The 22,592-nt window shown below is 42.1% G+C and overlaps 1 protein-coding gene across 3 annotated transcripts in view; it reads left to right on the top strand.

The window, feature by feature from the left end:
• The window catches only part of COLEC11 (collectin subfamily member 11), a 41,267-nt gene that overhangs the window by 11,678 nt on the left and 6,997 nt on the right, over positions 1-22,592 (top strand). For 2 of the 3 annotated variants that reach the window (XM_021392102.1, XM_021392104.1), the window contains exons 2-3: positions 5,689-5,844; positions 12,501-12,572. In XM_021392102.1, the coding sequence (XP_021247777.1) occupies positions 5,715-5,844; positions 12,501-12,572 (202 nt within the window). In that variant the 5' untranslated portion in view covers positions 5,689-5,714. Of the gene's footprint in view, positions 1-1,984; positions 2,427-5,688; positions 5,845-12,500; positions 12,573-22,592 lie in introns of those variants that run through there. The other variant, XM_021392103.1, reaches the window with a different exon arrangement.

A 22,592-nucleotide genomic window follows, 5' to 3' on the forward strand; every position in this document is an offset into this window, starting at 1 on the left:
TTGGGGAAATCATCCTCCAGATGCGCTGTTCTGCTTCCAGCCATGGACTGCCTCTGCGGATCTGCATGTCTGTCTGTACCAGGAATACAGGCAGGTCAAAATACAGATAATTCTAAGAATTTTGATAGTACTGAGAATGGAGTACGATTACAAATCTTTAATTTTATTTTTTTTATAACCCAAGAGTGAAAATAAGTCAGTAAAATAAGAACATCTCAAAGAGGAGTTAGAATTGTAACCTTGAAGAAGAATCATGTAGGATTACAGAGGGCTGTTGTTTCTTTGGTTATTGACTGGCTAGACATTAATGCCAGCGAACGTCATTTTTCTTCTACATTTTCCAGTGATTTGTATTCAGCTAGGCAGATTACCCGTGTTGTTGCTTTTAGGTACAAAAGAACCGAGTTCAGTAAGCCACAGGCCCTTGTTGAGCAGCTGCTGGCACTTGCAGCGTCCCTGTATTTGAGCCATTAGCTGGCTGGAAGTGGGCTCCAGGCTTTCCACCTGCAGCAGGGTGCTTCAGGAGTGACTGGTGCCAGCTGGCCTGGCTGCTCCAAGCTGTTCCCAGCCAGCCTGGGGTGTGCTCTGCCCCTGGACTTCCCTGTCACTTTGCTGGGGTTTGTCACTTGAAACCTGGGTTCACAAACCTCATCTCTCAGCAGCGCAGGCACACTACCTAAAGCTGACAGAGCTCAACAGTTGTTTTGAAATTACTATGCTTAGAGATGGTTTGCTTTTTTGTTGTTGTTTGCTTGTTTTTAAGGGAAAGCCATGCAAATTCTGTCTTCCTCCCCCTTTCATTTATTTCAAAGCTTTCAACCTTCTCTGGTGTATGGGCCATTATAGGTACAACAAATTTGACTCATAACCCCTTGCATAGAGAGTGCAAAAGTATTTATACTTCTGCAAGTGCTGAACATCTGTAGGCTTCTCCCTGGTATTGGTTATTTTAATGCTGAAGTTACCTCCAAACCAAGGTCTAAGACAGGTTTTGGAAGACACACTGGCATCCTTTTCTGAGGACTGCTTTCAGTGGAATTTAGTTTTCTACATGCCTTTGTGAATCTGGATGTGAAAGGCCTTGAAGATAGGTCAGAAAGGCAAGGAACTTTCCAGGGTTTTAAAATGAAAGGTACGTCTGTAGTACATACGTGGAGATCAAAGTCTTGTTTCAATCACATAACGCCATTTGAGCTGCAGAAGAGGTGGTTTATTTTCTAACAGGAAAAGGTGGAGAAAGTGATTTCCACAGTGTTTCTGGTCTGATTTCTACGATTAATTTGTCCCTTTACTGCAGCAGCAAGCTTTATAGTTTTAGCTGCAACCTCTTCAGAGATTTCCTCTGTTGCTGGCTCTTCTCACACTGAGGTAATTTCCCAAGCATTCACAAGGGGCCTGGGTGTTGTGACCTGCCTGAAACCATGGAGCTCTGCTCTTCACTATGATTCCCCTAAGGTCACAGTGTGACAGCCCAATTTCTGTGCTAGGCAAGCTGTCATGAGGCAGCACAGGCTGCATCCCTGGGTCCTGTAAGCTGTGCAGCAGCAAGCAGTGGTGAATGGGATGTTTCACATGGTGAGAGAATCCTTCATTTCTGGCTGCTGAGCAGAGCCACCACGCAGCCCTGACAGAGCCTGTCCTATGCCTGAGCTGCATGGGAGTTTGCAAAGGCAGCTGAATATTTAACATATCCCCAGACTTTGATCTTTCATTTGAAGTCTAGATATGTCAAAAGCCCTGTAAAATGAAACCAGCAGAGGTAGTGCTGCCTTTATATTCAGAGACTGGAGCACCCTCCTCATTTCAATTTCTTCTGTCTCAGGCTTTTCATTTCCCTCTCCAGTTCATCACTGAGAATCTTTATCACCAGGATGCTGGATGTTCATGCTGAAACTGCCTGGATTTACAGGCTTTCCACTGAGTATCTGAACTACTTGGTTTGCAAGCCTTTCTCTGATCTTCTTCTGGATGCACTGGGGGGGGGGGGCATGAAAAAGAGCATGGCCAGAAGGTCGAGGGAGGTGATCCTCCTCCTTTACTCTGCCCTGGTGAGGCCACATTTTGACTACTGTGTCCAGTTCTGGGCTCCCCAGTTCAAAAAAGACAGCGATCTCCTAAGAGGAGTCCACTGGTGGTCCACAAAAATGATAAAAGGCCTGGAGCATCTCTAATATGAGGAAAGGCTGAGTAACCTGGGTGTTTTCAGCCTGGGGGAAAGAAGACTGAGAGGGGATCCAATAAATGTTTATGAATATCTAAAGGGAGGTGGGAGGCAAACGGATGAGGCCAGGCTCTTCTTGGTGGTGTGTTGTGATGGAACAAGGAGCAATGACCTAGAACTTGAACAGAGGAAGTTCTGTACAAACATGCGGAAGAACTTCTTTACAGTAAGGGTGATGGAGCACTGGAACAGGTTGCCCAGAAAGGTTGTGGAGTCTCCCTCTATGGAGATATTCAAGACCCATATGAATGCTTGTCTGTGTGGCCTGTTGTATGGAGCATCGGGGGGTTGGAGTCGGTGATCTTTTGAGTTCCCTTCCAATCCCTGGGCTGTGAAGCTGTAGCTGTGGACTTAGGCAGGAACCATTTCCTCTCTTCCTGCAGTTACCACCCAGGACGGTCCCATTACCCATCTCTCAGTGATGCTGTTGCTGATAGTTAAACACCTGTGTTCAGGTGCTGGAAGGAGATTTCCAGGCATAAGCCTCTGCTGTGTCCTTCTGCCCCATGCCTGTCAGTGTTCAAGCAGCGTTTGGACAAGGCCCTCAATAATAGAGGGCTTTAACTTCTGGTTAGTGCTGCTATGGTCAGGCAATTGAAATCGATGATCTCTGAAGATCCTTTCCAACTTAATTTGCCTTGCCTCACCTCACTATGCTTTATTACTCCCTCTTTCACTTGCTGTCTGTTGTGACTGAGATCACAGACTTGTCAAAAAAAGCAAGACCATCCACTGTGGATACTAAGAGCTCTTCTGGGATGCCAAGTTCACCAGGATGTAGTGCCTTCTACTCTGTGGCTAGAAATTTCCTCTAGGGAAAATGGGTTGGATTCCAGATTAATGTATGTGAAACAATTTAGGCAGCTGGGAAAAGATTGCTATCATAGCGATCTGATGTGCTATAAGCCAGGTCTGACCTGGCTTCTGACAGCCAGGGCTGGCTCTATGCATGGGCAAAGCTGGCGGCAGTCTGAGGCAGCTGAGAACAGCAGCACAGCAAATGTTTTCCTGCTGATTTTATCTGTCAGAGCCCAGGGGAACTCTGCTCGTTGTTGCTTCTCTAGGGCAGTACAAGCTTTCCATCCAATATCCAAGTTTCCATTACTTTTGCTACATTTTCCCACCTTCTGCTATTCCTGTTCTCAGGTCCACCTTTATGATACACTTTCTCTTCCATCCCTGCTTCCTCATCCATGGGGCAGAAAAATTCAGTTTTGCCTGCTCTCTGGAGAACCTCTCAGTGATGTTGCTGCGGTTGTGACAAAACTTATTGTGGCCTAAATATTCAAGCAGCCCCTGCTGAGATTAGTACTTCAGTGGGTTTGTGTGCTCCCAGCAATACCTAAGCTAGGTATTTTAACGCTGATTCAGACATGTATGCATGAGCTGCAGTCATCCTAGTTACGGCAGCATAAGCAAAATTTTGTAAGCTGAACACTCTTGAAAGGAAAAAATATCATAAACATCTGCATTTGTGTGAGTGTTGTTCCTCCAGAATCAGCACCTTAAGCTACGAGAGGAGACTTTTGTAAATGACATTAGTACTTGGCAATCTGAGCAGCATGTTGTGGACATGTATCTCTAGTAAGATTGCCTGTATTGCAGTCTGCTGGATTAAAGCAAATGCAAAATTGAGAAAGGGACCTTAAAAATAAAACTGTTACACTACAGCTTAGTGGAATCTTTTTTTTTTTTTTTTTTTCAATCTCTTGATCCATGTGAAAATGCCAACATTAACATCTTTCCTTTTCTTGAGAAATATATAGGATTAGCTAACCCTATGCAGTATTTTAAGTTTTTCATTATGAGGAAAATAAGGTTCTGCTATGTGGCAATCTTATCATGAATGTGAGTTTAGAGCTAGGGAAGTGATAACTATATCTGCAACTGTTCAGATGGGGGATAGGGTTGGTATCTCTTTTCTGGCTTAATTTAGGGTGGAATACTGGAAATAAGGAATTTTTTTTTTTTCTCAGAAAGAGTGGTAATGTATGGGAACAGGCTGCTTAGGGAGGTGGTGGAGTCACTGTCCCTGGAGGTGTTTAAGAACCATGGAGATGTGGCACTGAGAGCCATGGCTTAGTGGGCATGATGGTGATGGGTTGATGGTTGGACTAGATCTTAGTGGTCTTTTCCAATGTTAATGATTCTATGAGCAATTCCCAGGTCCAAGCATACACCATATCTTTTTCAGGCATGCTCCTCTTGCACCTAGCTCTTTAAGGAAAGCTGGGGAGTTACTGGAAAAGGAAAGCTAACCCATAAAGCTGCACGGAGAGGGAAGCTTGCTTTCCTCTCACTCCATGTCTTAGTTGGTATCTGCTTAACCAGCTCATTCTCACCCTGGATCTCCTTACCATTCTGTCCCCATTGGAGAGCACTTATTCTTTCAGACTATCCCCAGAATAACCGATCCACCCTTTTAGACCCTATAATGTTGGGACACGCAGACCCGCGTGCTGGCCCTGCACCTGTGCACAACTCTACCACGCTTATTTCTGAAGAAAATGAGAGAGTAGAGGGTAATATAGGCCAGTCTTCCTGTTCTAGGTGTAAAACGCACACAGCTGTATCAGGGCTATAAAAAGTGATATCTGGATGCTTTCCCCTGAAACCCTGATATGACTTTCAGCTTGTTTGTGTAGTAGAAAGCCTTAGTGAAAGGAAGACCGGAAAAACATGCCAGAAGTGCATAAATAACACTTTTGTCAAAGAGTATTTCTATAGACCTCCTAAATATCAGCTTTTGATGTTTTTTTCCACACAAATTCCATTTCTATACTGTTGTTTTGAAGAGACCTCTTCACAGCCTGATACCAGGCAAGCCATTTCACATGTAAGCTTAGGTGAGGGCATGTTTCAGATGGGAATCTTTTCGGGATTTATTGAAGGCTCTGATGTAACTTCACTGCATGATATATCGAAATACCATTTCTGTCCCACTCTCACTGAGTTATGTGAGGGCTATTGTGTCAGACAGTTTACTGGGCACAATCTCGGTGCTTGGGCAGATGGGATGTGAAATTTCAGGCCTTCAGGTTGGTCTCATCACCTACTGAATTGCCTCTTAAGAGCAGTATACACTCCTGAGTGGCAGCTAAGTGCTGACATTTTTCAGTGCAAGCCCACGTACTAGATTTTTCTCCTTTGACCTTTCCCTGCCTACAGTGAGAAATAGTGAACGCAGAGTTGCCTGTCATTGACTTAATCCCTTTCTTGACTAAATTCATCCTGAGCTTTATCTTACCCGCTCTAGCACAAAAACAAACTGCTGAATATGATGCTACATATTTCACATATGCCTGTGTTACATACAACCTGCTTGGAGGACCTGACACATCCTTCTCATACTGCGTGGGTTATAGCATACAAAAATATATTGTATTCATAGGAGGATGCTGCATATGTTCAGAAACTGTCGAAAGTCTGTGGAATTCTTATAACTGTTTATTCATTCTTTTGTTTAGGAGTCAGTGACCTGTAAGTGCTCATTATGAAGAGAGATCTGGTTTTCTTGGTGACTCTAATTAGCCTTGCCTTCCTGTCACTGCTAAGGTCTGGATATCCTCAACATATTGCAGAGGAGTCCTGCTCTGTTCAGATTCTTGTCCCAGGCCTCAAAGGTAATGTGGAAGTCTATTTCATCATTCAAATGCTAATCCTTTCTTTCTAACAGGCTCATTTGCACCACTGGCAGTTTCTAACAGAGACAAAAAAGGTACCATTTCTATTTGTTCACTTTGTAGCCTCCTTATACATGAAGTTTTTAAGATGAATTTAAGTCTGTTAAAATTAACATGGTATAGAGAATGCATGCTAAAGTTTCCCAAACTTGCTCCTGATCATTAATGCTTGTTTTTCTGATATACGCGGCCTAGTTATTTTCTCTTTGTTTATACTTGTGACTGATACAAAAAGACTGTAAAGTCAGGCCCTATGTTATACATTGAGAGATTTTCATTGCCATTTTGCAATGTCCTAATGGGAAGAATTTTGTATGTTCTGCTCTTACACTTGCCTTCCTTTGGGCTAAATTTCCATTGATTTTAAATACCTGAGTACCTTTTAGAAGAAATCAAAAATTAAAGTTAGGTGTTGGCATTTTTATATTTTTTGTAGAGAGAAGCAACATTTTTACAAAATATTCCTCCAAACTATTGCCCAACAAAGATGGTATCATAAACTGTTGATCTTTCTGTAATAAAACATGTATTAAAGTACCTTAGGTGGGGAATCAACATCTGGGAGGAACTAGCATTTTAAAGCAACAGCATCTACTATGGTGTGAAATCCCGGCCTCATTATTAAACAGTCAATAAGAGAGATGTCCATTACGGAGACTATGGTATTTCTACTGAAGCATAATGTTCCAGTTGAGAGGAACAGTACTGGTCTGTTACATCTAAGTCTTCTGAGGCGTGACTAAACCTTGAATAAATTTGTTTCACTGAGATATTTGCTGTAGAATAGGCATAAAATAATGATCTTTATATAATTCACAAAGGGCAATACAATCAAGGTAAACATGTATTGTCCAAAGTTGCACAGCTCACTCGAATGGTGACCACAGCAATGGGAACCAGAGCTTCAAAATGGTTTTTCAGATCAGAGAAGTTGTGAGGCTTTGACAAGTTTTGTGACTTCTTTGCTTTAGTTTCCCTATTTGTGTAATCAGTCAAAATTAATACCTTTAACTATGATTTTTTATGAAACGACCATTATTACTATTATATGCAGCATAGTCTTTTTTGGAACATTTAAGCAGTGCAGTAATAATCTTGGCCCTTTGCCAAAAGGCAAACCTGAGCCAGGAAACAGCAAAGAAGCCTGAAAGCCATCATGTGCTAATGATTTCACTCTGCTTCATGCATTGAAGGCATTGCAGAAGTGAGAGAGATTGATGTAAAATTCAGTGAAGCACAAAATGGCCTGATGCAGCCCCAGTTGATGTGAAGTCTCTAAAAAGCTATCAGTGCTCCAGCTACACTGTCAGGGGGCCTGGCTTGGAGCATTGGTAATGAGATACTGCTGTCCCCCACTGGCACAACTCCAACTCATTTTGGTGGCCAAGCCTTCCTTTCAGCTGAGCACTGATGTGGCTGTGTGCCCAAATTTCAGCTCCCACACAATGGGGTTTTCTCACTGTGGTTGTTAGATTTGCCCCTGCTCCTTGGCTGAGCAGGAATGGAGCAACAGAACCCTGCACCACTGCTGGGCATGAGCTAGATGGGATTTGGGAAAAAGTGGGTAGAGGGAATATGTGGAAGAAATGATGGAGAGCAAGAGATGTGTGAAAGGTAGAAGGAGAAGGAGGAGGTGGTGCAGACAGTGGAGCCCAACTGGCAGTTGAGGGAGAAAGACAACAGGATAAAGCACCCAAAAGTAGGGGAGAGAAATGAAGAAATTTTAGAAGAACAAGGAGAAGATAAAGGGAAAGAGGGAAGAAGGGCACAGAGAATGAGAATGAGCAGAGAGACTGGAAACCGAAAAAAAAATATATATAAGAAAATAACACAAAGCCAATTAGGACCCCACAGAAAAAAGGATATCGGAAGGGGGATGAGATGAGAATGGAGGTGGAAATGGAAGATGAAGAAAGCTGGCGAAGACACCCAGAATAGAAAAAAGGCACAAATGAGAGTAAGGTCAGCAGCTTAGGTCTGGGGCTGATTTTTTTTTTTCCTGAAACCTCAGCTGTATAAAGGAGAAAGAGATGAAATGAAGGAGGGAAAAGTACCATGGCTCTGAGAATCCAGACAACAGAATGATCTGTGTTTTAGAAAACCAACAATATTAATAATGGGAAAGTGCATTTTGTGTGAAGAAGGAATGGATAGCAATGTCCTGCTGTATTGCTCACTACATTGTAAAGAAAAAACATTGCACAGAAAAATCCTTCAAATCTTTTTTTTGTTTTGTTTTGCCATCTTGTTTTGTCTCCTTTCCATAATATAAAGTAGGAATTATGTCTAAATTGGAGAGAGATGAATTTGAAGGGTGGACTGTTTGGTGGATGAAGAATTGGTTGGATGGTCATAACCAGAAGGTTGTTGTCAAGGACTCTATGTTCAGGTGGAGGTTGGTCACAAGTGGTATCCCCCATGGGTCCATCTTGGGACCGGTGCTCTTCAAAATCTTTATCAATGGCAATGGCCATGGGAATGAGTGTACCCTTAGCAAGTTTGCTGATGACACCAAGCTGAGTGGTACAGTTGACACAACAGAAGGAAGGCATGCCATCCAGAGGGACTTGGACAAGCTTGAAACATGGGCCCACATTGACCTAATGAGATTCAACAAAGCCATAGGGAAGGTGTTAGACTTTAGCTGAGGCAATCCCAGATATGTGTACAGACATCTGGGAGAACTCATTGAGAGAAACCCTGTGGAGAAGGACTTGGGGGATCTTGATGGATGAAAAGCTGGACATGAGCTAGCAGTGTGCTCTTGCAGCCTGGAAGGCCGATAGTATCCTGGGCTGCCTCAAGAGGGGTGACCAGCAGAGAGAGGGAGGTGATTGTCCCCCTCTACTCTGCCTTTGTGTGGCCCCACCTAGATTTACTGTGTCCAGACCCGGGGCCCCCAGCACAAAGTAGAATGTGGAGCTGTTGGAGTAGATCTAGAGGAGGGTCACAAAGATAATTAAAGGACTGGAGCACCTCTCCTATGAAGGAAGGCTGAGGGGGCTGGGTTTGTTTAGCTTGGAGAAGAGAAGGCTCTGAGGAGACCTAATGTGGCCTTCCAGTACTTGAACAGAAGTTATAAACAGGAGGGAGACCAAATTTTCACATGGTCTAATAGTGATAGGACAAGGCGGAATGGTTTTAAACTAAAAGAGTGGTGATTTAGGTTGGATGTTAGGAAGAACTTTTTCACTCAGAGAGTGGTGAGGCCCTATCACAGGCTGCCCAGAGAAGCTGTGGATGCCTCATCCATGGAAGGAGGGATTCAAGGCCAGGCTGGATGGGGCCCTGGGCAGCCTGAGCTAGTGGTGGCAACCAGCCCACGATGGGGGGGTTGGGACTAGATGATCCTTAAGATCCCCTCCAACCTAAGCCATTCTATGATAATTAGTCTCAATAGTATAATATACATAAAAAGTTAATGCTACATAAATAAAAACAATTCTCTTTTTTATGCCCTTACTTGATGTTACTACTCACACAAAAGTAATGGAAGACAGTTATCACCAGCCAAGGAATGCTTAACAGCTCATGTAGTTAATATTTGGTGTGCTATTTTTATTACAGTAGATTGTATCACTCAAGGTAGAGAGAATGCAAACAGAATCAGAGACAAACTCTCTCCGAGTGAATTCACAAAAGCAAAATGACAGCAGTAGTAAGATTTACCATACGAACTGTCAGAGATCACCCTCAGAGATGATAGTATGGTGCAGTATCAGGTTTGCATCTGCTACCTAGGTCCTGCTGTCCCTCAGTTCAGTACCAGGGCTAGATTTCTTCTGGGATTGTGGGGCATCACAACACCATGGAGCACTGCTGGGCATCTTGCCCTGTCACTACAAAGCATTGGGAGATGAGCTGTGTGTTTGTATAGTAAGGCTGGGGCACAGAGAGCAGGGGCAAGGAGGATGCTGAGCAGGAGGATTGGCTGCAAAGGGGTCTGCAGCTGGAGAATGAAGCCACACTGCAGCTACTGAGTGGGAAGCACAATGCCATGACCCCAGCCTCCTGCACTGAAGGGAAAGGGGACTGGGAAGATGAGGCATCTTCCTCAAGTTTTAATTATTTGTTTATTTATTTACCTAAATCAATATTCAAAAGTGAGAAGTTGATGTTAATCTGTGATAAATCATTTCTTTTTTAAAATTACTTAGTGGAAAACTTTTTTTTTTGTCCCCATGATACCTGCACAGTGCTCAGTGCACGTACAGCAAAAACAGGGGCTTATGCACCACAGAGCTAAACTGGCCACTGTTCAGTCCCTGATAGCAAAGGTCTTGCTGCTTAAAACAGCTGATAACAAAAACTTGCTAAGTGGTCTGTAGCAGGACCTGTAATGGGGTAATCTCCTTGCAGGGAAAGTTTCTTAAACACTCACACTAAGGAATGCGGTGTCATCTTATTATAGGAATAAATGCAGGCAAGTGTAATGGCCTGAAGCAAGAGTGATCTATTTTATTGATCCCTAATGCGCAGCTTTCACTCTGAAGAACGTGTAAAGCAATAGGCTGTAATAGCCTGCTCTGAGCCTCCAGAGAGCAGGGAAAAGTCATTGTCAGGATTTATCTTTGGGAAGCAAAGAACTCATAACCAGCCCTGAGGAGGGAAAGACAATCATACAAAGCCAATTGGTTACTTGGTAATAAAAAAGTGGTGTTCCCAAATGTGCCAAATAATAGCCTGTTTCATACTAACAATATTATTCACTGGGGATTACGTGAAGTTTGTCCTCATTAAGGTCAGAGAATGGCCTCTTTTTGCATGTCTGAAGGCAGGAGAGGTGGTCTGGAGCTTGGTGGCAGCCTGAAGAAGGAAACAGATGGAGGGCTGAGCCACCTATGTCTACAATAAGAAGTGAGAGCTGGAGGCTGCAAATTTGAAATGTGCAATTTCAGCTTGTTTTTATATGTCATCTCTATAGTCCCTCTCCAAAAATGTACCTTCCAGCTATGTCAGAGGGCTTGAGGGGAAGAAGATAACCACCGACCTTCCTGTTATGGTGCTTGCTTTGGCTTCCTGGAGGGCAGCTGATGCTCAGTCTCCTCTCCAGCACTGCAGAGCTGGGGCATCAAGCCTGTTGAAATCTGGAGCTAGTGCAGATCTTGGCATTTTCTTTTCTGTGGAAGCTGTAGAAGTTTTTGCTCTTTCATGTACATCTATTTAATAAAGATGGTTATGTAAACTGTTGTCTTAGTTTCAGCTGGGACAGAATTGTTTTCGTCAGACTATCTGGTATGATGCTATGTTTTTTGTCCTAAAACCAAACAATGCTGATAACACACTGATGGTCATAGTTGCTGCTACACAGTGCTGTACAGAGCCAAGGCCATTCTCGGCAAAGGGCCCAAGGAGCTGGGAAGGAACAGAATTAGGACAGCTGACTTAAATTGGCCAAAGGGATATTCCATACCATGTGACATCATGCAGAAGGAGTTTTGAAGGGGAGTGGGAGTTCATCTTTTTCTCTTCTGCAGCTCAGGTGGCTAGCTGAGGATCAGTTGGGAGGTGGTGAGCAATTGCCTGTGTATCACTTTTTGTATACATTTATATAAATACATATATATAGAGATAGTCATAACTATTATGCTTTTCTCTATCTTAGTAAATAGATTTATCTCAACCCACGACTTCTACTTTGGTTTTTTTCCCAATTCTCTCCCCTGGCCCACTGGGAAAGGGTGAGTGAGAGAACAACTGTGTGGTGCTGAGCCACCTGCCAGGTTATACCACAACAATCATTCTTCAAACTTCTGTTTGCCTAAGAGATTTTTAATTTTATATAAGTGGCAGACAATGATAGTAGGAGACAAAACAATTTAAGTGACTCCAATGACAGACACCAGGGAGGCATGTGTTTACAGAAAATGATGTTTAAATATGCTCACCGTATATAATGTGGCATGAGCCTCGTGAATATAAGTAGTGATTACTTTGTGGTGATTCAAACTGCAAAGATCAAAAAGCATGGTATATATAAGTGAGAATGCAGATTAAGTAGACAGCTTTTCATGCTCAAAAATGATCCAGTAAATAATGAACGTAGCAGTGCTCCCCTACAGATCCATTCTTACTCAGTAAGAGTTTATGCTATTCGTACTTGGCATAAACTTTTTTTTTTTTTAACATCAAGATATGACTATGCCATTTTCACTTGAGACTTAAACATGTCCTCTAGTATGCTTTCCTGTAAGGAGACAATATTTGGTATATACTCAAGACATGCTTGGTGAGTGTGGAGACAGAAGGTTATGTGTTGAGTTGAGACCTGATTCTGAGATTTCTGCTTAAATAAATTGTAGTGTTGATTTTCTGGGGGAAGGTCTTGGTGATGCGAGTAACATCTGTAGAACTAGAGCCATGAGGGTTCAGTAACATATTGACTTTGGTTTTGTCAGTGTCTACATTCATTGCAGGAAACTCTATTCTCTGTGCTTCAAAGCTCTCGGAGTCATGTTTCACCTGCTTTAATTTTTTTCCTCTCATTAGTAGGCTTGTATTTTCAGTATAGAAAATGACACTCTTGTCAACGACACCAACAGAAAATAGTTCTGTTTTAATATAGGTCTTCTTTTTATTTATTTTTATGTCAATAGGGGAGGCTGGAGAAAAGGGGGAGAAAGGCGCTCCGGGTCGTCCAGGCAGAGTTGGCCCTCCAGGAGAAAAAGGTAACTTTGTTAACAAAGATGCTTTGAAAGTAATTCCTGACTAAACGCTACTTTTTCTTGTGAGGCAATGAAGATGGTAATCCTCTGCTCGGTGACTAAACCATTCTTAGGTGTTTCCATGTACTTTACATACTCATTTGTAAACTAATATTGCTTTCAGGTCCAAAAATTTTTGGAAAAATGTTTTTTCTTGATTTTTTTAGTAGGGTGTCTGTGAAGAAAGACATCATAATACCCTCAGTAAATGAAAACCTTAAATTAGGGCAGAGGGAAGAAATCATGAGGTTCAGTTGCCTTGTTTCCTTTTGTTTGTACATCTGAACACTCTCAATACCTTAATTAAAACCAGTGCCGGGTCCTGCACTTTGGCCGCAACAACCCCAGGCAATGCTACAGGCTTGGGGCAGAGTGGCTGGAAGGTTGTGTGGAGGAAATGGACCTGGGGGTATTGGTCGATGCTCGGCTGAGCATGAGCCAGCAGTGTGCCCAGGTGGCCAAGAAGGCCAATGGCATCCTGGCTTCTATCAGGAACAGTGTTGCCAGTAGGAGTAGGGAAGTCATTCTCCCTCTGTACTCAGCACTGGTGAGGCCCCACCTCGAGTACTGTGTCCAGTTTTGGGCCCCTCTCTGCAAGAAAGACATTGAAGCCCTGGAGCGTGTTCAGAGGAGGGCGATGAAGCTGGTGAGGGGTCTGGAGCACAGGCCTTATGAGGAGCGGCTGAGGGAGCTGGGATTATTCAGTCTGGAGAAGAGGAGGCTCAGGGGAGACCTTATCGCTCTCTATAACTACCTGAAGGGAAGTTGTAGTGAGCTGGGGGTTGGCCTCTTCTCTCTTGTAACTAGTGACAGGACGAGAGGGAATGGCCTCAAGTTGCACCAGGGGAGATTTAGGCTGGACATTAGGAAATACTACTTTTCTGGAAGAGTGGTCAGGCGCTGGAACGGGCTGCCCAGGGAGGTGGTTGAGTCACCGTCCCTGGAGGTGTTCAAGAAACATTTAGATGTAGCGTTGAGAGACATGGTTTAGTGGGGTTATTGGTGGTAGGTGGATGGTTGGACTGGATGATCTTGTAGGTCTTTTCCAGCCTAGCTAATTCTATGATTCTATGATTCTATGATTGTGGGAAGGCATTAAGCCATAATAGGAAGGGATGGCCATCAGTGATTCTACATTTCTTAGATCACAGTTCAGTGATATTTATGGAAAGATGGTATTAAAACTGTTTGCGTTGTAGTTCAAAAAAATATTTGGAGCTCTTCAGAGGAATAGAGTTCAATAGTATTCAGTTATAGAGCTAGGAGAAACAGCATTTCTGTCCTACAGGAAATCCTGTCTTTTCACATTTGTTCTCCTCCTGATACAGGGACAAAAGTTAACTTTCGAATGTTTTCCAGGAGATGCATATTCTGAAAAAATCACATTAGGATTAGTCAAAACCTTTCATTTCAATACTAGAATGAAACATTTGACATTCCTATCATTAGAATGTTGGAATTTTTACCAAACTGAATTTACAAGCCTCTTTTCAAAGCCATCACAGTGGTAATTTATACTTCCTTACAGTGATGCATGTTCTGTTACCTAGTACTTTTGGGCAGATATAGAAGTCTTATATTTGCAGTTACCCTTGGGACCCAGAACCATGGGTAGAGCTCATCTCCTAAAATTCATTGGAAAGCTTACAACTCCCTTGAGGTGTGTGTGTTCAGTCTGTGTACTTTCCTTATGGAGATGTAGCCTTCAAGGACAACTGGCATAAAAATATTGGGAACTAAAATTTCAACTCCTGGAAGGTAATGCAGCATGAAGAGAAGTAAAAGTATACTGAGTAACTTTGGTTAAATGGTCATATAGAGGTCTCTGGTCCAGTCTTCTGCTAAAAGCGGGGCAGACTTCAAATTTAGATCAGATTGCTCAAGGTTTTGTCCAGTAGACTTCTGAAAATCTCAAAGGATGGAGATTCCACAATCTTTTTGATTGGCCTGCTCTCCAGTCTCATTCTGAAATATGTTTTCCTTAGGGCCAATCAAAATTTTCCTGCTTGTAACATGTGATCGTTGCCTCTTGTCCTTTTGCTATGCGTCTCTGAGAAGAGAGAAAGGTGCATCTTCTCTACAAACTTCCTGTAGTGTGAATGAAATAGGTTTCTCCCCGCACCTTTGTCTTCTCCAGCCTAAGTAAAAGGATTTTCTTCACTTGGACTCCATTTTTTTTCTCTCTCTTGTTTGAAGGTGCAAAAATCTCTGGGTCCTTTTCTGCACAGCCATTTCCTAGACAGCCATTAGCCAAAATGTATCAATGCATCCCAGGTGCGGAGTGTTTCAGGGTCTGGCTGAATTTCACGATTCTCCTGTCAACAAATTCCTGCAGCTTGTCAAGCTCATCTAACTGGAATCCCTACCGTCCAGCACACCAACCACTCCTGGGGTTGCCAGGAGACTCACAGAGGCTGCCTTCCACTCCTTTCTCCCTGTCGCTGATGAAGATTTTAAACACTGCTGGTCCCAGGACCGTTTCCTGAGGAGTGGCACTCATTATCAGCTACTGATTAGACTTTGTCAGTCTTGCAACAGATCAGCTGAATTTCTCAGCACCCTTGGATGCCTTCTTGCCAGTGCTATGGACGTATGTCCAACTGAAGTATGTGAAGACCCAGTAGAAGACTTTGCCAGTAAAAACAAAGGCAAAGAAAGCACCGAGTATCTCAGCACTGTCCATCTCTTTTATCATTATGTTGCCTTCCTTCCAATCAGAGTGCCCATGCTAATTTTTACTGTTGCTTTACCTGTACTATTTTTATGCTGTTTTCATACACCTAGCCAAGATCAACTCCAGCTGAACTTTGTCCTTTCTCACTTCATCCACGAATACCTGGGGAATGCTTCCATATTGTCCTTTGGTAGCCTCTCTCTGTGCCCAGCCTCACTTGAGAGCTTCTAATGAATGGTCCTCTGTTCAGCCAAGCTTGCCTACCATCTCTGCTCATTTGCCTGCATATTGCAATGAACAATTCTTGTGCTTTAAAGAAAATGTTCCTTAAAACTAAGAAACTTTTAATGGGCCTCTGCTCTTCCTAGCAGCAACCAGCAGGATTCAGCCTGGCAGTTCCCTGAACAACACGATGTCTGTTCTCTGTAAGATCGGGGCAGATGCTGGTGTAACTCCAATTGTGGTACTTCTTACAGTTGCTTAAAGAAATCTTCACACGCAGTGCACTTCTTGACTGATTGGTCTGTAATGAATGCTCAGCCATGATCTTCACCTTACTGACCCCCTTGCTAATTGCGACTTACACTCTTTTGTCAGACCAAAGACCTGTCGCAAAGAAAAGCTTCATGCATTCAAGGTGCTCACTGTGCAGAGCACAATTTCTACCTTGTCTTTCTTGCCTGTCCACCTTGAAGAGTCAATATCCATCCTCTGCAGCACTTCCATTGTGCTAGTTGTTCCATCATATCTGGGTGGCTGGTGTTATTAAGTAGACTCCCGGTTCCTCCTGTTCATTTCCCAGGATATGACCATTTTTGTGCTGGTGTTTCATATGGGCAAGTGGTTATATCACCTTTTCATGAGGAGTTGGAGAGCCTCTCCCATTGCACAGTCTTGTGTCTTTCTCTGAGCTTTGAATTTTCTTGAATCAATTCCATGATGTAACATTGCATTTATATATTTTTATATGTAATATTGCATTTACTTGGAAAATCATTCTTGTGAGGAAAGCTCAATTAATTCTAATAATTAGAACAGTTTTCCAGTTTTTCATGTGTCAAAACGTCCAAAATATTGATCTGACTGGATGAAGGAACATTGAAGTGAAAATTCACTGCAAGAAAATGTACTTGAAACAGAAAAGAGATGAAAGAAAACTGAATATTAATGCATTCTATATCATATTTTTCCAGGCAGTGCTTTTAGTGCAAAAATTCGTACTGTTTCTGCAGCAACGTATTTTTTCTGCTTTCCTTTTGTGCATCCAAATTTGACTTGACATGTATATGGTCTTGTAATATTTAGTAAATGCTTTATTTTAGTATAGTAAGGCATTTCATCATGATTTTCTCAGAAATAACCAGTTCAGCACCTGTTCCTGAGAAGATTATCTAATATCCATTTGCGATCTGCTATTGGCTTTGCTTTTTAGCTCTATTTTTGATCTCTTGGGCATACAACACTGATGTCCTCGATAGCCTTGGCCACCTATTTTAAAATCTCAGTTGGTATAAAGCTTAGACTCATGATCCAGGTACTTAACACATAACTTAGTGAATAATGAAAGGTGAATAATATTGTTGCCTCACATTCCATTTGCCCCATTCTATGAGCACACTCGGATGATCACAGAAGCTCTGTTTCTGTTCAGTACTCTGTTAAATTGCAGTCTCTATGTTAACACATTTGACCCCCTGTAGTTTTTAAGCATATTTTTATTGAAGCTTGATAATTGATGTCTTATTGGGCTAATATTTATCTCCTTCGATGGATAGAAACTGCTGCATTTCATTGTATATCACTGCTATTTGAATAAGTGCTGGTTTACACAGGGGAAAGATTAGAATTCTTCTGTTTTGGTGTTAATTTACAATGTCAGAATCACAGCAGGTTTGTTTTTTTTTCACTTCCCTTTCTTAGTTTCATTTCTCAGGCAAGTTCATTGTAAGGAAATGTGCTTAGTTTCTTTGAATTTAGAAGTACGATAGTCAGTGAATAAATAAAATACATAAGAAAGTGTTTTCTTATGGTACGTTTGACCTGAAATGAACACCTCAGAATTAGAAAGTGCTGCAAATGTTTTCATAATATTCTTTCTTCATAATATTTTCATATTTTAGTAATTCAGACACACATGAACATTAAAACTTTCTAGTGCTTACTTGAAATAAATCTGATTCTGACTGTCCTGATGTTTTAGGGTGACATCAGACATCCTAATGTCTTTGGGCACTGATTAAGGTTAAATTCCACTTACTTTTTGTCATTGCTTTTAATTAATTGTATAGGTCAATTATGATGCACAGCATGTCAGCAGAATATAAAACTGTGTTGGCCTTATGTAAAGTGTAGAGCACTGGATCAAATAAAATGTTAAGCACAGTCACATGATATTCTTGGGCATGGGACCCAACTGTCTCTACCTCTGCAGTGTTAGCACAGGCTCTGGTGTGATTTCACAGAATCGCAGGGGTTGGAAGGGACCTCAAGAGGTCATCAAGTTGAACCCCACTGCTAAAGCAGGTTCCCTAAAATAGGTCACACAGGTAGGCGTCCATATGGGTCTTGAATATCTCCATAGAAGGAGACTCCACAACCTCTCTGGCACTAGTATGGAACTTCCTATGTTCAAGTTTTAGGCCATTACTCTTTGTCCTATTGCTACACACCACCAAGAAGAGCCTGGCCTCATCTCCATTGTGGAGGAGAGCATTAGAGAGGTTAAGATTGGAGGCAGCCTGTTGTAATAGGCGGTGTGAGTGCGTGTGAGTGTGTTTTCAGCAGCCTGGACTGTAGTGACCATGTCCTGGTGGAGTTTGTAATCTTGAAGAATGCAGGCCTGGCAAAAAGCAGAGTCAGGACCCTGAGCTTCAGGAGAGCAAACTTCTGGCTGCTCAAGGAATTAAACTGAGGGAAAAGAGGGAAATTTACAGGAAGTAGAAGCAGAGTTGTATAGACTGGGAGGAACACAGGGCTGTTGTTATAGGATTAGGAAAGCCAAGGCACAGAGGGAGCTGAACTTGACAAGGGATGTGAAAGATAACAAGAAGGGGTTCTACAGGTACATAGGCAGGAGGAGACAGGCCAAGGAGAGCGTTCCCCCTCTGATAAGAGGTAATGGAGATCTGGCTTCCTCAGACATAGAAAAAGCTGAGGTACTCAATGAGTGCTTTGCCTCAGTCTTCACTGGTGGTCAGGCTTTCCATGTCTGCCAGGACCCTGAACCTCTAGGTGAGGGTGTGGGGAGCAGATTCTGTCCGACTGTAACAGTGGAACAAGTCCAAGACCTCCTCATGCAATTCAATGTATATGAGTCCATGGGGCCAGATGATATCCATCCCAGGGTTCTGAGAGAGATGGCTGATATGCTTGCTGAGCCACTTTCCATCATGTCTGAAAAATCATGGCTGTCCAGTGAAGACCCCAGTGACTGGAAAAAGGGAAACAATTACTCCTATTTTTAAGAAAGGTAGAAAGGAAGACCTGGGGAACTACAGACCGGTGAGCCTCACCTCTGTGCCTGGGAAGATCATGGAGCAGATCCTCCTAGAAGACATGTTAAGGCACATACGAGACAAAGAGGTGATCCCAGCATGGCTTCACCAAGGGTAGATCTTACCTGACCAATCTGGTGGCCTTCTGTGATGGAGTGATGGCATTGGTGGACGGGGGAAGGGCAATGGATGTCATCTACCTGGACTATGTTCTGGGCTGCATTAAAAGAGGAATGGGCAGCAGGGAGAGCGAGATGATTGTCCCCCTCTACTCAGCTCTTGTGAGGCCCCATTTTGAGTACTGCATCCAGGCCTGGGGGCCCCAGCACAAGACGTGGAGCTCTTGGAAGGGGTCCAGAGGAGGGCCACCAAGATGATCAGAGGCCTGGAGTGCCTCTCCTGTGAAGAAAGGCTGAGGGAACTGGGCTTGGTTAGCTTGGAGAAGAGAAGGCTCCAGGGAGACCTCCTTGTGGCCTTCCAATGCTTGAAGGGAGCATATAAACAGGAGGGGGTATGACTGTTTACATGGGTGGATAGTGATAGGACAAGGGGGAATGGTTTTAAACTAAGACAGGGGAGGTTTAGGTTAGAAATTAGGATGAAGTTTTTCACACAGAGGGTGGTGACACACTAGAACATGTTGCCCAAGGAGGCTGTGGATGCCCCATCCCTGGAGGCATTCAAGGCCAGGCTGGATGTGGCTCTGAACAGTCTGGTCTAGTGGTTGGCGACCCTGCACACAGCAGGGGGATTGAAACTTGATGATCATTATGGTCATCTTCAACCCAGGCCATTCTATGATTCTGTGATTCTATGATTAGTTTGCCTCCCACCTCCCTTTAGATATTTATAAATATTAATCAAATCCCTCTCTGTCGTCTTTTCCCCAGGCTGAACAGACCCAGGTTACTCAGCCTTTTCTTATAGGCGAGAAGCTCCAGGCCCTTTTTCAGCTTGTATCAGCTAATGCTTTCCTAGGCAGTTCATGGGCATGTTCTGGGAACTAACACAATGAACAGCTTGCAACTGATTACCTTTGTTTGAAGAGAGAGACGATTTAGGATTATTGAGTGCACTATTCTTGGCCAGCTGGTTCCCAGTGCCAGGGAGCAGTCCCAGGCATTTAGTTTACTAGTACAGACATAGCCTCTAAGTATGAGCAAAGAGTCATTAATTTAACTGGATTGGAGCCAGAGTGCTCAGTCATTTGTATAATCAAATTCTAAAGAGAGGTAATAATGTCTTAATTTATATTTTAATATTACTGATTGCTCATTAATATGCAATCAATCAATCCCTTACATTTCGGAGTCAACTTTTACATGAATTTATTGCTCGCTAAGGAGTGCTGCAGGCAGAATTCCATGTAAGAGTCCTGACATTGGCAGTTGTGGATTAACAAAGTGGATATCTAATTCAAAACTATCTTCCAATTCCAACTGAACTCAGTAGGATTTTGAGAAAACCTCTGCTTAACGGAGTGGAAAATAGGCTTCAGTATAGGCTTCAGTGTAAGTAAATATATAGTATAGGGACCTCTAGGGATACCTCATTTAATTTATACTTACAAGATACCAAACAATAGATCTGTTGCTTAATACTCAAACAATGCTCTGAAATCCTTAGCAGCAGTACTTCAAAATAATTAAAACTTTTCCACTGCCTTCCTATACTGGATTATTATTTTTTTTACTATCTTTAGATTCCCTTACAAATTTTCTAGTCCTTCCAATTTCTAGTCAGTATAGGTAGCTGTTAACAGTTTCCTCTTCCCCCACCTCCATTTGTTCTGCAGAGCTTTTAGAGATGTGCTTTGTCACTAAACTACCTATCTCACATGAGTGGGGTGATCACTGCTAAGAGATGTTTATTTCTCCATTGCCCACCAGAGAAGCTTAGATAAATAGCTTAGATTAAAAACTCAACTTTCAGGTGGCTAATGCTGGCTGAAATGTGTTTGTCCCAACCACATAAAATGCCACGTAAGATTATCCACTGATGTATTCAGAATTTTCTGATTGCCTGCAGTTCTAAGAAGGTAAGAGTCTTGAATAACTACTATGCCATAACATCATTATATCTTTTAAAAATACTTTTTATTCTCATTTAACTCAGGCTAAATATTTGCACTAGAAATACTGCCTACAAGACTTAGGAGATGTGCTGTGGAAAGATGTTGTATAATTTCTCTATATCTTTTATTCTTTTTTTTTTAATTCTATATTTTCTTTATCCTTTTTCTATTCTATATTCTTTTTGTAAGTATCCTCTGCTGACTGCTGTCAAAGACGGCACTGGAGCTGACAGACTTTTGGTCTGGCTTGGGACACTTTTACTTGTATTGTGAGGTAGATCTCTGTGATGTCTGTTATGTCAAATCATAAAGAATTTGTCCCTCAAGTTTGGGAAGTAAACTACTATTCTCTTTTTCTCTTTGACATGATTTGATTTAATTTGGCTGTGAAATGGTGAATTTGAGTTTCTATTGGATTTGTCTTTTTGGCACCTTCTTTTTTAAAAGTAGTTTTATGCCCTCTTTTCTGTTCCAATTAGTTCTGTCTGAAGAAATTGGCCATACTGTATGAACACCCCCTTTTATAGTGTTGCACTGAGCCAAAGCCCTCGTCTTTTCCCCGGTTGTGCAGCCCACCATTCATCTCTGGTTATTATTTCTTCTCTTGTTTGTGAGCCCGAAAAGGCCAACAAGAAGATCAATTAGAATTCCTTTCTCTTCAGTTCCCCCTAAAATCCTTTAAGTCTTCTATAATTGGTTCCAATGTATATCACCTTCATCTGAGAGATGACAGATGACTTGCTTCATATTCTCCATTCAAACTTTCAGCTAAATTTCCTACTTTTGGTCTATGGAGACTTAATTTCTTTCACTGTCCTCATTTCTTTCCTGCTCTCACTTCCTGATTTCATTAAGACTCTTCAGACTGCATTTTTGGCAATCAGAGGGCCACTGAAAAGGACTTTTAGAAAGATTTTAAAACTTTTGAAACCCTCAAGGCAGATGGGTCTCTCTTGAAGCTATCTGATTTATTCTGCAGAAGAAGCAGAAGAAGCAAGCCCCTGGAGTAGAAGTAGGGGTTACTCACTGTAAGAGAAAAGCTCATCCAAACAGCTCTTTAATGAGCACAGGGGACTTAATGTCTGTCTTTGTTGTTTGAAGTAGCACACTTTTTACTTCTGAGCAGATCATGTAGTTCTTACTGGCTATTACTCTGTAGTTGTTCATCTTCTGGGCAGTATTTATGAGAAAGCATGTGATGTCCTTTTGTATATTACATTTCACGTATGCATTGTAGATATATGTTTCTTTAAGTTCAAGGATAGCATCTGACATTACTACTGTAATCCCAGTTTATAAGTGTCCAAAGCAAGAAAGGTCACTTTCAGAGAAATTTTGATAAAGTCATTGCAAGCTCATATTTTTGAGATTTTCAAGGAAATATGTTCTCAATATGCTATCTATATTGGATAAATATCCACTAGTTGCATTCAGTATTTTTATCATCCACACAGATCCATGGATTATGTCTTTGAAGCAAACCATGAATCTATTCTGAAATTGAAGTAACATTCCAGAAAGTAAATCAGAATGCGTTGGAGTGTGTTATTTCCATTCTTCTAGTAAGAATATACTGAATAAGAGAACAATTTTGTGGTCCCAAAGATAAAACTTCTGAATTGAGTCCACGTCAAGTAGTGGCTGAATCTGATCCTTTTTGGAAACAAAGGAAAATCAACTGTAGGACTTGCCAGTGATGAATTAGACCAACAAGCCATAACCATTTGAATTCTATCAGTTCA

This window comes from Numida meleagris, chromosome 3, assembly GCF_002078875.1.
Source record: "Numida meleagris isolate 19003 breed g44 Domestic line chromosome 3, NumMel1.0, whole genome shotgun sequence".
NCBI lineage: Eukaryota > Metazoa > Chordata > Aves > Galliformes > Numididae > Numida > Numida meleagris.